At 38.1% G+C, this 12,730-nt stretch overlaps 2 protein-coding genes across 2 annotated transcripts; both read left to right on the top strand.

Moving 5' to 3' along the window:
- The first annotated feature begins 1,519 nt into the window (after positions 1-1,519).
- On the top strand, positions 1,520-10,997 carry LOC140768179 (uncharacterized). The gene is made up of 3 exons (XM_073108345.1): positions 1,520-1,791; positions 10,648-10,777; positions 10,855-10,997. The coding sequence occupies exons 1-3, from the start codon at positions 1,681-1,683 to the stop codon at positions 10,869-10,871; spliced, it is 258 nt and encodes an 85-aa protein (XP_072964446.1). The 5' UTR covers positions 1,520-1,680; the 3' UTR covers positions 10,872-10,997.
- LOC140768178 (probable inactive UDP-arabinopyranose mutase 2) lies at positions 10,944-12,261 on the top strand. Its single transcript, XM_073108344.1, has one exon. It carries the CDS (start codon positions 10,944-10,946, stop codon positions 11,994-11,996), a length of 1,053 nt encoding a protein of 350 aa, XP_072964445.1. The 3' UTR covers positions 11,997-12,261.
- The last annotated feature ends 469 nt before the right edge of the window (positions 12,262-12,730 follow it).

The following is a 12,730-nucleotide window of genomic DNA, read 5'->3' as shown; positions in this document are numbered from 1 at the left end:
GATGAGATGCAGCAGACTTTGGAAGAAAAATAATAGGAATCGGGCTCAACTAACATTAGAGAAGGAGAGTTTTAATTGGCTACCTAAGGGTATTTTGGTCATTATAAAAGCCTATTTAAAGTTGTCACATACATATAAGGGTATTCTGGCCATTTATTTGTCACGTGACCAGCACATGACAACTTATGGATGGAAATGGGTAACGGAACCCTAATGGAAGGGGTCAAGTTGGATATTGATGATAGTTCAAGGGGTCATAGTGTACAAAAAAAAAGTTTAGAGGGTCAATTATCCTTAATTATAATTTACAAATTTATCTATTATTCTAATAGAGATATAAGTAAATAAATAAATATAAGTATTACCTATATTTATGTGTAATAGTTTATAACCTAATTAATCATTAATTAATTATAATTAATAATAATCATATTGATGAATTATTATTAAAATAATTAATGCCTAAATCTATTTGTATTAATTAAGAAATAAATACCTAAATAAATAAATAATAAAATAAAAATAAGGAGTATTGGCACTAGTGTTGGGCTTGGTCGGCCCAACGCGGTCAGCCTCTCGTCAGCGGCTTTGTTCCAATGAACTCGAGAGAGAGATAGAGATAGAGGGGGAAAGGCAGAGGGAGAGAAGAGAAGGGAGGGGATGAGGGAGCATCGTTCGCTTCTCGGCATCAGATTGGGTGGTCGAAGGTGACAGTAGTAGAGAGAAAGAGAGGAGAGAAATAGAGAGAAATAAAGAGGGAGAAAGAGATAGAGAGAGAGAAAGAGATGGAGAGAGAGAAAGAGATAGAGATAGAGAGATGAAGGAAGAGGAGGAAGGAGGAGGAGGCTCACCAGCGTCGGTAACATGGCAATGGAAGTGATCGCGGTGGTCCGAAGTGGTCGGCGTCGGCATACCGAGATGGGGAAGCTTAAGAGAGAAGAACGAGAGAGAGAGAGGGAGAGAGAGAGAGAGGGGGAGAGAGAGAGAAGGAGAGAGATAAATAGAGAGGCGATGGCGGAAATGGGCAGCTACGACGGGGGCCCAGCCCCCGGCCTGCCGCAGCTGGGGTGCGTGGTACCCTCCACGCAAGTTGCTCATATAGCTTGCATGGGCACGAGGGTGGCCATAGTGTGGCCGGTTATGTCGTGCCCAAAAACTTTTTAATTAAAATTTTCTTCTTCTTTTTTTATTCTTTTATTTTTATTTTTTATTTTCTTAGGGTAGGTTGCTACAGGAGTGTGGCGGTGGGTAGGAGTTGTCATGCTCGGTTGTTCAACTCGGTTATTACAAGTGTATTATAACAACATTACATTGTTCAACTTAAATCTAAAATTCAGTATATCTTCATAAATATGACATAAATTAGTGAGGGTAAATTAGTCATTTGTGTTTTAAAATTTGGGATAAAAATATCTGAAATAAGAGTACTTAATTCTATTTTTCTATTCTAAATGAAAAAAATATTTCGAAATAACTCACTCTTTCCTTCTAACCAACCAATTGGCCATTCATTTCACGAGCCGGCTTATTACAAGTGCTTACATACCGCTGCCACGCGAGAGGAGAGAGAAAGATAGGGGGTAGAAAACTTCGTCGATCGTGTGTTTGTTCTCCGAATTTCGAGGCAGTAGACAAGTTATCCCCACACCGATCTACATAAATCATCACCTGTGTCGGTTGATGCAACCCCCATCGCTCCTCTCCCTCACCATTGACTCGGCGCTCCTCCACATCTCTCACATCACCGATCTCTCCGCCATCCCCGATCCCATCCTCATCGAGCTCTTCTGGGTCGGTATCCCCTTCCCTCTTCCCCCGCTCCCTCTTTTGCTGTGATTTCCATCTATTTTTACCATCTATTTTCTAATATTTTTGGTTAGGTTGGTGGATTTACCTGTTCTGGTGGATGATCCTTTAATTTTGTTGGTTTTTAATTAGGGTTGATTTTTTTTTTCCTGAAGAATTCCGTAGACATTGAATTAGCAAGTGGAATCCTGGCTCCCAAAGAAGTCAAGGATGGATCAGTCCAATTCCAATAGAAGGGAATATAAGCTATTCACCACAGACATTCTTAGACTATTGGGTCAGTAGTCCAGTTGGTATTGCCATGGTTCTGCCCATTACCTGCCTTGAGTACTAGTTGTGTGTCACTAAAGACCAAGTAACTAGTATGCCCACCAAGCTTATAAAGCTTCTTGAGTCCATCATGAAGGGCAAGAGCTTCGCCAATTAGAGCTCCCTATGAGCAAGTGATGTGGGCAGGGAAGATAAGAGTGAAAGCAAAGAGAAAGGAACATATAGTCACATCCAAGAAAGACCTCCTTTATTGAGATGTTAACTCGACAATGAGCATTGGCTGCCTTGTCATACTTCTTCTTACTGAGTTTCTTTCTCATTTCTTTATGAACTTTTGATATTGTTGTCAAAAAAAATTCTGCCTTCTTTTTTGACAAAGAAGGATTTGGGATAGGTGCAAGATCCAGAGTTTTTCCCTGTACCTAAGGAGACTCTTTCTACAGAATTATAAGCAAGCTGAGCTTTAGGAAGTGTTTTGTCCCATTGCATTTTGCAGTTAATGCTCTTAAAAATTTCCCAAGGTTTGATTCACAACCTTAGTTTGTCCATCTGTATAAGGGTGGGGAGTACTACTATAAGCAAGTTAGTGCTAGTTCTCTTCTATAGATTTCACCAAAAATGACTTAAAGGAATTTTATATCCCTATCAGAAATAATCGATTTTGGAACACCATGATGCTTAATTACCTCATTAAAGTAAGAAACATCCATATTTTTTTTGCAAGCAAAGAAAGTCGCAATTTTAGAGAAGCGATAAACAATGGAAAAAATTCAGTCATTACCTCTTTGAGTTTTAGGTAGACCAATCACAAAATCCATGTTAACATCTTCCTATGGTCTTTGGGGAAGAGCAAGTGGAGTGTATTGGCCAGTGTTTTGAGTTTAACCTTTGCAAATTTGGCAAATTCTATACCTCATCGCATAGTGAGTCATATCTCGATATGTTGTAGGCCAATAGTAATTGTTCTTCTCTAGCAAAATAGTTTTCTCTTCCAAAATGTCTACCTAACCTCTTGAATGCAACTCCTAATAAGGTGTTCTCTGAGCGAACATTTAGGAATATATAAGTGATTATATTTAGAGATAAACACATTTTTGAAGGAAATAATCTTTATAATGTCTGTTTTTACAAAACTTCTAAACTTACTAAAGTCTTTGATTGCATTAAATCCATCAAGTTGCACACTTGTAATATTGAAAAGAGTCATCCGTCAATACAGAGCATCCACCGCCTTGGTATGATTTCCACTTTAGTGCTTTAACACACAGGGGTACTCTTGCAAGAAAAAGACTCAATTTGCATGTCTCCGATTCAGACTTCCTTGACTATTGATGCATTTGAGAGCTTCATGGTCGGAATTCAAGATGAATTTCCTTTGGATCAAGTAATAACACCATATTCGAAGAGCTTGAACAATTGCATAGAATTCAAGATCGTAAGTGAGTATTTCTTCTTTACTTCATTTAGCTTTTGACTAAAGAAAGCAATTCAATGACCATCTTGGTTGAGTATTCCCCCAATGCCCAAATAAGAAGCATCACAATCTACTTCAAAAATCTTCTTAAAGTTTGGTAAGCTAAGCATTAGATCATTGGATAGTTTGTCTTTGACTTGTTAGAATCTTTTCTCGGCCTGCTTTGTCCATTTGAGGTTGCCTTCATGCAATCTATCAAAAGTGCTAAGAGCGTGATATATTTCTATTAAATTGACAATAAAATGAAGCTAATATAGAGAAACTTCGTAATTCGTGCAAAATCTTTGGTGTAGTTCATTCTTGTATAGCTTTGACCTTCTCTTTACCTACATGATCCTTGAGGAAGTCAGTTCAAAGCCTAGGAAGACTAGGCTAGGGGTCATGAATACACACTTTTTAAGGTTTATATAGAATTTTTCACAAGGGCTCATGCTTTCTTTAATGTAAACTTCCTCTAACAATTCTATGATTTAACAACTCAATTCTTCATGCTCTTTAGGACTATCCTATAGTGAGCTTTGTTTGGAAGTGTAACACCAAGAATCAAGTTAATTTGATGTTGCATGTCACTTAGAGGAGGAAGACTCAGAAAATTGATAAGGAATAATATCATTAAATTCTATTATGAGGATCTAGCTCTTTAGGCATGTGGGGCCAACTTGCCCACATTCGAAACAAGAGTTGTTTCCATGTCCAGCTCGACTTAGAATTGACTTAGTGGCAGTTTTTATCTTTTCAGAATGAGAAGAACATTTTACAATGTGAAGATTCACCTTTGGAAGAGGGATAAAGAGTATTATGAGCCTCCACATATTTCTTAGCACTATTTCAAGTAAGTTTAGTGTCCACCTAGGCTAGTTGTTATGGGTCATTCGCCGTATGCAATTGTTGCATTTCAACTTTATCACACATTGACACTTGCAATAAGTTGCCCTTTATTTTCAATAAGATCATTGCAAGCCATGAGTTTATAGAATTCCTCGGTGTGGTTAGTCACACTTTTTGAACCTTGGCAAGGTTATTGAATCATGAAAAGGCCAAAAAGTTTCGTCAGAAGGAACTTCTCTTTAAGCTTTGATTTAATATATTTTTTTGTCCAAAAATAAATCTTAGGCTTTCTTTTGCAAAACTTTGTCTCACCATGTCAAGACAGCCACAAAGTCTTATTGCCACCTACCTAGGAAGCACGGACATGTGCAGAAGGTTGCCTCGGCATAATCCTAAAGCTGTAAACCTCAATAACTATTAAACTAAAGCCTAAGGCTGTATTTGGTTTGATGCTAAGCCTCAAACTTGATTAGCTGAACCCATTTCTTAATATTAATTTAGGTACTTTAAAGTAGGTTAAGAAAATGTAGTGTTTGGTTGTAAACTAAGCTAAAGTATAGTTAATATTTTTGATGTGATGTAAAAAGGTAAAACAAGGAATAGTTTTGGAGGAAAATAAATGATATATAAAATTAAAAAACCAAAATGCTCTTTGACTTTAATGATAAAGGTGATAAATTTAAATTATATCAAGGATAAAATTGGAATCAATTTGAGTTTACATTAGAATTTATATTTTATTTTGAGAATTTTACAAATCACACCATATATTTTACCTATTTATGATTCATATCCCGTTTTTAAGGATTTTATAACTTGACCCTTTATTTTTCCTTATAATTTTTTATTTAATAACTCGAAGTTATTTTGACTAATTGATGTTGACTAAATTACTAAAATACTTTTATCAACCCTTTTCCTCCTCTCTACCCCTCTACCATTTTTCTTTAACCACCTCCTCCTGTCATCGCTGCCGTCGCCACCACTTTCCTTTCTCTTCTTCCTCTTCTTCTCCTTCCCCCCTCTTCTACCTATCCTTGCTTCGATCGAGGGTTCTTTGAGAAGATGGAGCTAGCCGAGCATCTCGACGGACTCCGATTTGGGATCAAAACCTCTGGCTTAGGGTGTGCGGATCAACGATGGCCGTTTCGACGTCGTACTAGCATGTGACACGAGAGGTGTCGCACGACATCTCTCTTAACAGCTTCGCCATTCGCCATCGACTTCACAGTCGACCTCATCGTCAAGCTTGCTGTCTTCATTGCAGCTCGCCATCATCACTTGCGTTGCCCAATCCACAACTTAAGTTTTTATTCAACCCGACCCTACTCAAGCCATCTTGCCCTTTCTTCCTACTTAGGCTAGGTCACTTGACGCGAGTGGGCTTGGCAATGATGACGACGAGCGGTGACGGCGAGCGACGATGATGAGGTCGACGATAAAGTTAACGACGAGTGGTGAAGGGTGAAGGTTGAAGCTAAGTAGTCCCTTTTATCTTTTTCTCTTCCTTTCTTGCGGCACGGTAGGCAAGTGCTGTAGCACGTGCTGTGCTGGTCGGTGGTTGGCACAGACCGTGCCTATGGGATAGCTATTCTTAGTGAGAATAATAGGGGAAGATGATAGAGAATAATTTATGTGTTTTATAAATTTTTTAATATATTATAACTAAATATTCCTTTGTTGATATGGTTCAAGTTAACTCAGGATATTAAATAAAAGTTATAAAAAAAGGAGGGGTCAGGTTACAAAATCATCAAAGACGGTGTGTGAATCACAAAATAGGTAAAATAAAAAGTGTGATTTGTAAAATTCTTATGATTTTTTATTTTTTTATTGAAAAGTGAACTTAGTTAAACATAAAAAAGATAAAAAGATGTTTGCTTACTGAACTTGACTAGAGGCCACTGACCAAGCTTAGGGACCCCCCCAAATTCAAAGCAAATAAGGGCTAAATTTCTAAATCCCATAACTCATTTAAAATTCCTAAATCTAACCTTGTTGTGCATGTCTTCCCCTTGTGGTTGCGCCATGAGGTATGATCGGAGAGCTACGCAATGGCGTGTGATCAGAGAACTTTGCTGGAGAGTTGAACGATGATGTGCGTTCTCACATCTCGTCTTCCCTTGCAATTGGGTGTTACCTCTCTCTCTCATATCGACACTTGTTAGTTAGAATAGTGACATTGTCAATTTAGAATAGTGAGATAGTAACACGTGTAATTTAGGAAAGTGACATGGTTAATACATCTATTTAATTAATTTATTGTTGTATCCTAGACTTGTCCATATATTTTTTTTCAAGATTTGCTATATACCCATGTTCGAGTCGTGTCATGTCCATGTCTATGCTTCATTGCCACCAACTTGACATGGCTTTCTTGTATCTCTTTGTAGTCAAAGATTTTCTTAATATCACTAAGTCAATCAAGAAACTCGGTTGATGATGTCCATAAAACTCTTGTAAGGTGATCTTTAAGGTGTCGAATTCTCGATATGGTCCTTTCCCTATGTGTGGCAAAAGGATATACATTAGGTTTATTACTAGAAGACCCACGATTTGATTTGCTATGAGCTTCTTGACACTCAAGCTGCAAGGTAGGTTGCTCAACTTATTGTTGAAATACTTGAAGTTCAACATCTCTTTCATTTCTCCGGTCTCCCATTTGATTAGTAGGCTTTCCTCTACCTCCTCATGCTGTGGTGGTATAGAGAAAGAAAGATAGTCCAAGAGCATTATCTTGCTCTTATACCATATAATATGGGTAGGGAAGATAAGAGAGAAAATAAGAGAAAAAAACAAACTGTCACTTCCAAGATAGACAAGAAAGAACTATGCTCACTAAATAACTCTTATAAAAGAGGTATAATCCTCAAATCCAAGTTATTCCTACCATCCCCACATGGGGTTTATATGGTACATTTTTCCATAATTACCTAATGAACTCTTAACACAATCTTCAAGATAACATTTAATAGAAGGCAGTTGACCCCAAGAATCACACTTCTATAAGAGTCAACGTATTCTTCCAAGTGTCACTATGCAAACTACCAAGACTCTACCACAATTTATGAGAGACCTTTCATTTACCCTAGAGACTTTTAGCTTTTTCCTCCAAGCCTAGTCATCTAATATGATTGCTGAAATGGCAAGCATGATATGTTAAGGTGCACTATATCAGCGAGAAGATTGCTCTCGCAAAGCAAAGCTCATGAGGAAATTTGCAAATTAGGATGTTGGTGCTGCAAAAGTGACTACCTCTCCAAGAAGCATCAACCCAGACGTAGTCTCCTAGGGAAGGATCAAAAGGGCTATGAGGGGCTTCATTAGCTGGGCCATAGCTTTAATTAGAGCAACAAGGTGCTTCATTTACAATATCTATTGGCGAATGTCATTATCCGAAATCAGAATCATGATCTGCCATATATCTTAATACGTTTGAGATACACGAAGCCTTATTAATACTTTCTAAGTACATAATGACAAGAATTAATGAGAAAATCTAACTTCGATAATTTAATTCAAGAATAATGAAAATAACCAATGTTATCACTAATGTGTCTCTAAGCAAATTGAATTAACAGATAGTTTAAAGCATAAAGACCAAAAGAATTGAAAAGTAAAAATGATAGATTCTAAATGGAGGTAGAGTCCCGGTGCATCCTGTTTAGTTACCACATTGACCATTACCCGAAATATTAGAAGGGGAAATCTCGTGAGCCAACAATTATAGCTCAGTGAGTGGAATCCACTCAAAAGCCAAATAAATTCAAATTTTACAACTTAAAATCTAAATCTAATGATATGAAATGACAATTCTATTAAGCATGTTCTTAAAGTAAAAATAATAACGACAATAGTAATAACAGAAAGTTATATCTCATGACATGCTCAGTTTTAACATACTGAATTTTTTTTCAATAATAATATCATTTCTCTTAATTGAGTCTATACCCTGTGGATCCATATTAACTAGTACTTACCTCGAGATGGTGTTCGGTTTTTGTTTTTTCATAGCTGATCCGATTAGGGTTTACTAGGAGGTGTCACTATGTAATAAACGTATTGATACACTTAGTTAGGATCTTTTCTTATTGCATTAGTTGCTTATTTTCATTAAAATAAAATTCCTGTAAGTCGTGTTCGAACGCAAGTGAGGTCGTGTTCGAACGTCTTTGCTAATGCCTGCATCAGGTTCGCAAATATAGAGAACGCATAATGTGTGTTCGAATGTGGTTGGGCGAGACACATGTTGTTTGAAATTTTTTGGATTATTCAATAACCAATTGTTATTAGCTTGTGGCCCTTGCTAAAGTATTAATTACTATCCTCGACATTTAGATTGAGCTATTTGCTGATTTCTTCTAGCAGAACTTCTTGTAGCTGTCTTACACCCATGATACCAATCGTTAGCATATGATTGATTTCCAATTGTGAAAACTAGTGTATTGCTGTTTATAACTTATATCTTATAGCTGTCTACATAGTCTTGGAGTTGTTTTCCATGTGAACAGAACTATATCAGGCTTCATTGATATGACTAAGGTTGGACCTAGTTGTCTCGTACTAAATCACTTTTATTTTCAAAGAATAAGGATTCTGGTTATCGCGTTCGAACACGAGGAAGTCGCGATCGAACGCCCAATTCGAATGCCTGTCCACATTCGCAAATATAAAGAACGTGTTTTGCTCGTTCGAATGTGCTCGATCTAGTTCGAATATGCCTGACCCCGTTTGAAAGGTTGCACACATTCACAAATATAGAGAACGTGTTTTGTCCGTCGAACACGCTCGACGAGGATGCATTATTTTTAGGGTTATTTTTTGTTTGTTTTACTTGTTAGGTTAGCCTCTAAATATGTGGAAGGCAACTTTATTGTATTATCAAATGAATTGAGTTTCTTTCCCAAATATTAACCTCTTCTCTAACTTTGTTGACCAGTCTACACCTTAGACCCTTAGGAGAGGCCCACTTCTCCCTCTTCTTTTACTCTCTCTACTATGGCCTTAACCTATTCCACCATCCTTGACCTTCCACCACCATCAACTCTATTGGTGCCACCCCATCATCGCCAGTCTACCACTATCATATTCCTTCTAGGAGTCCATATCTCCACCCACAGATCTCAATTCCTGCTCAAATATGAATTCATCAATTCTGACCTTCCAACCTTCGTACACTATTTGGACGATATCTTTCGATCTAACCATCCAATTCGAGTGAAATTAGATTCGTTGGAAAGCTCTTTTCTAGGATTACAACGTATCAAAATTTTACGTCAACTCAATGGCTAGATTTTTCAAAACATATCTCAAAAGCTCCATGCAAATTCTTGCCCAAATCTGGTTGTGAGTCGGATCAACCCTTTTTAAGGGGAGATCGTATCATTCATCCTTTAGTTCAGATGACATAGAGTCATCTGATCATGTGATGCTTGTCTTTTAGTTTGTATTATTGTTACACTTAAGAACTGTGTCTATTGTCTTAGATCTGTTATTCTGATTATCATAGTACTCCAAGATTGTAGAGCAAATACTTTTACATTTTAATCAATGATCAGTGGCATCAGATTTTTTTTTTCCCGGTTACTTTTCGCTTCTTCTTGGGAAGGGAGAGAAGGGTACACGAAATGGGGTGTCATAGGTGAATTAAAACAATGCTTACTTCTTAGTCTTTTGCTGAAAGAGGTCTCAAAGAAAAACTGAGAAAACCGTTAGAATAAAACAAAACCATGCTTACTGCTGCTTGAAGAGAGAGCTCACCTCGCCTATGCTGTGAGTTGCTTGTCACTGCTCAATTTTTGCCATGTGAAGTCGCCGTCGTCCCTTCACCAACAGTTTTAGGGCTTGTAATGGAGGGAGTGAGAGTTTTTGTGTTTGCAAAAACAATGATCAGAGGGAAAGAATAGAGAAAGCTGGAGTGTCCACTACTTTTCTTATTGGGTTTGGATCCGGGTTAACAAAAAAACCAAACCTGACCTGTTATGGCCAATAAATCCCAACTACCGTGTGCTAGACATGTCTTGGCCATGTCCTAGCCATGTCCATTTTTGGTTTTTGTTTTTAATTAATTGGATACTTTGTCGCTGTGTCCGACACTTTTCAGACACAGAAACTTCATCCAAATTAAGGTGTTGGTGCTTCCCAGCTTATAGGTGATCTTATTGAGTACACTATCGTTATATTTTATTGTGTTTTATAATTAAAACATGCTCTTTTATCTTTTAAGTACATCTCACTTCCTTTAGTCATGTCTGTCCTGTTTTGTCCAGAAAATTTTGCGTGCAGGCAAGCTGACAGAGAGGATTCTGGAGTTATTCATATCGACTGGCAACGAGGGAATACTTTTCTTTGTTGAGTCGCTCAATATCAAACGGGACCTTACCCCTGTTCTTCCTACAAGTATGATCTTTTACACTTAATTTATGCTAAAGGTGAATAATATAATTAACAAAGCCCACTTGAGTTTCATTTTACAGGTTGCTCTGATTTCTAGTGCTGTAACTGGAATCACTCATTTGGATCACTGAGCAATACTGTTTTCTGATATTGGTTTGTTGATCCAAAAATGTCTGAGAAAATCAAGGAGAGTGAGGTTGACATTGTGATTGCTGCACTTAGCCCCAACCTAACTGCATTCCTAGAGGAATGGCGGTCTTTCTTTTCCCCTTTCCACCTTATAATTGTCAAAGATCCTAACATGGAAGAAGACCTTCAGATTCCAGCAGGGTTTGACCTCCAAGTATATACCAAATCAGATATGGAAGGAGTCACAGGTGCCACTTCCATTAACTTCTCTGGTCACTCGTGCCGTTACTTTGGGTATCTTGTCTCACGCAAGAAGTTCATTATCTCTATCGACGATGACTGTCTTCCAGCAAAGGACAACTCAGGTGCCATAATTAATGCTGTGGCACAGCACCTAACTAATTTGGAAACACCTGCGACACCTTTCTTTTTCAACACACTTTATGATCCCTACCAGAAAGGTGCAGACTTTGTTCGTGGGTATCCATTCAGCATGCGAAGTGGGGTTGAATGCATGTTGTCCTGTGGTTTGTGGCTCAATTATTCTGACTACGATGCCCCAACGCAGATTGTGAAGCAAAATGAGAGGAATGCTAGGTATGTTGATGCCGTAATGACGATTCCTATGAGAGTAATGATGCCTGTCAGTGGGATCAATATTGGGTTCAACAGGGAGGTGCTGGGGCCTGCATTGCTTCCAGGGCTGCGGCTGCCTGGTGAGGGGAAACGAAGGTGGGAGACCATGGAGGATATATGGAGTGGTTTTTGCGCTAAAGTTGTTTGCGACCATTTGGGTCTCGGGGTGAAGAGTGGCCTCCCTTATGTGTGGAGGAGTGATATTGAGGATGGAGGTAGTGCCCTGGAGAGCTTGAAGAGGGAACCGGAAGGGGTGAAGCTGATGGAGGAGGTTGTGCCTTTCTTTCAGTCAGTAAGGCTTCCAAGGACTCTAGTGAAAGCCGAGGACTGTGTAATTGAGATTGCAGGGATGGTGAGAGAGAACTTGGGGCCAATAAATCCAGTGTTCATTCAAGCTGCGAATGCAATGGAAGAGTGGGTCAATCTATGGAAGGCTCTTGGATCTCATGGTGCATAGGATGGATTGTGTTGAACTTTTAGGCCTTTGAAATCCTTTTTCCTTTTGCTGTGAGCAGATCGCTATTTCTATAATAAACTTGTGGTTTCCACTTGGGGTTGCAGACGATCATTTGCTGCTGAAAAATAACAAGATATATATTTCCTAGATTGTTGGATTTCCACTTATTTTTACATCAGACTTGTTAGGAACATGTGAACTGTGTTCTTTCATTTCAAGTTATTTGTTAATGTATCACATTATTCCTGATTAGTTCCCTATTGCATGACTTATTGTGTTTGTTTTCTGCGTCCATTCTTTATATCCAGGAATGCAGAATGATACTACAGTCTACATGTTCATATCCGATGCCTGATATGTTTTTGGATAATTAGTGCATTATTCTGGGGCAGCTAAAATCGGGATCAAAGCTTTGTTGGATGGTCTACTAGTTTATAATTTTCATGCTTGGGTTGTATCATTGTTTAACGTTCACATGTGATTTCCCCTTCCAAGATTGTACTTACGTTAAACTTGCAAGAGCTAATGGTTGAATTTTCTCTCTGATTCTCATTGTGGCCAACTTACAGTTTTTGCACGAATTCTGACATTTGATAATCGTACCATGTGTTTTTCATACAATGGATCTGATTTACCTTTGAGTTTGAGCAATAATAGGATTCTAATTGGTTCTTATGGAATATTAGTATAAACTAGTACATGGTAAGCTTTGGTATCAAAGTGATGGAAGAGTT

Source organism: Typha angustifolia, chromosome 10, assembly GCF_048772165.1.
Source record: "Typha angustifolia cultivar Huaian chromosome 10, ASM4877216v1, whole genome shotgun sequence".
Taxonomy (NCBI): domain Eukaryota; kingdom Viridiplantae; phylum Streptophyta; class Magnoliopsida; order Poales; family Typhaceae; genus Typha; species Typha angustifolia.
The sequence above is the reverse complement of the archived record's forward strand: the minus strand, read 5'-3'. Positions and strand labels throughout refer to the sequence as shown.

Coding starts and splice junctions, on each gene's coding strand:
- LOC140768179 (XM_073108345.1), top strand. CDS start 1,681: ATGCAACCCCCATCGCTCCTCTCCCTCACCATTGACTCGGCGCTCCTC. Junction 1,792..10,647: donor TCCTCATCGAGCTCTTCTGG/GTCGGTATCCCC, acceptor TGTTTTGTCCAG/AAAATTTTGCGTGCAGGCAA.
- LOC140768178 (XM_073108344.1), top strand. CDS start 10,944: ATGTCTGAGAAAATCAAGGAGAGTGAGGTTGACATTGTGATTGCTGCA.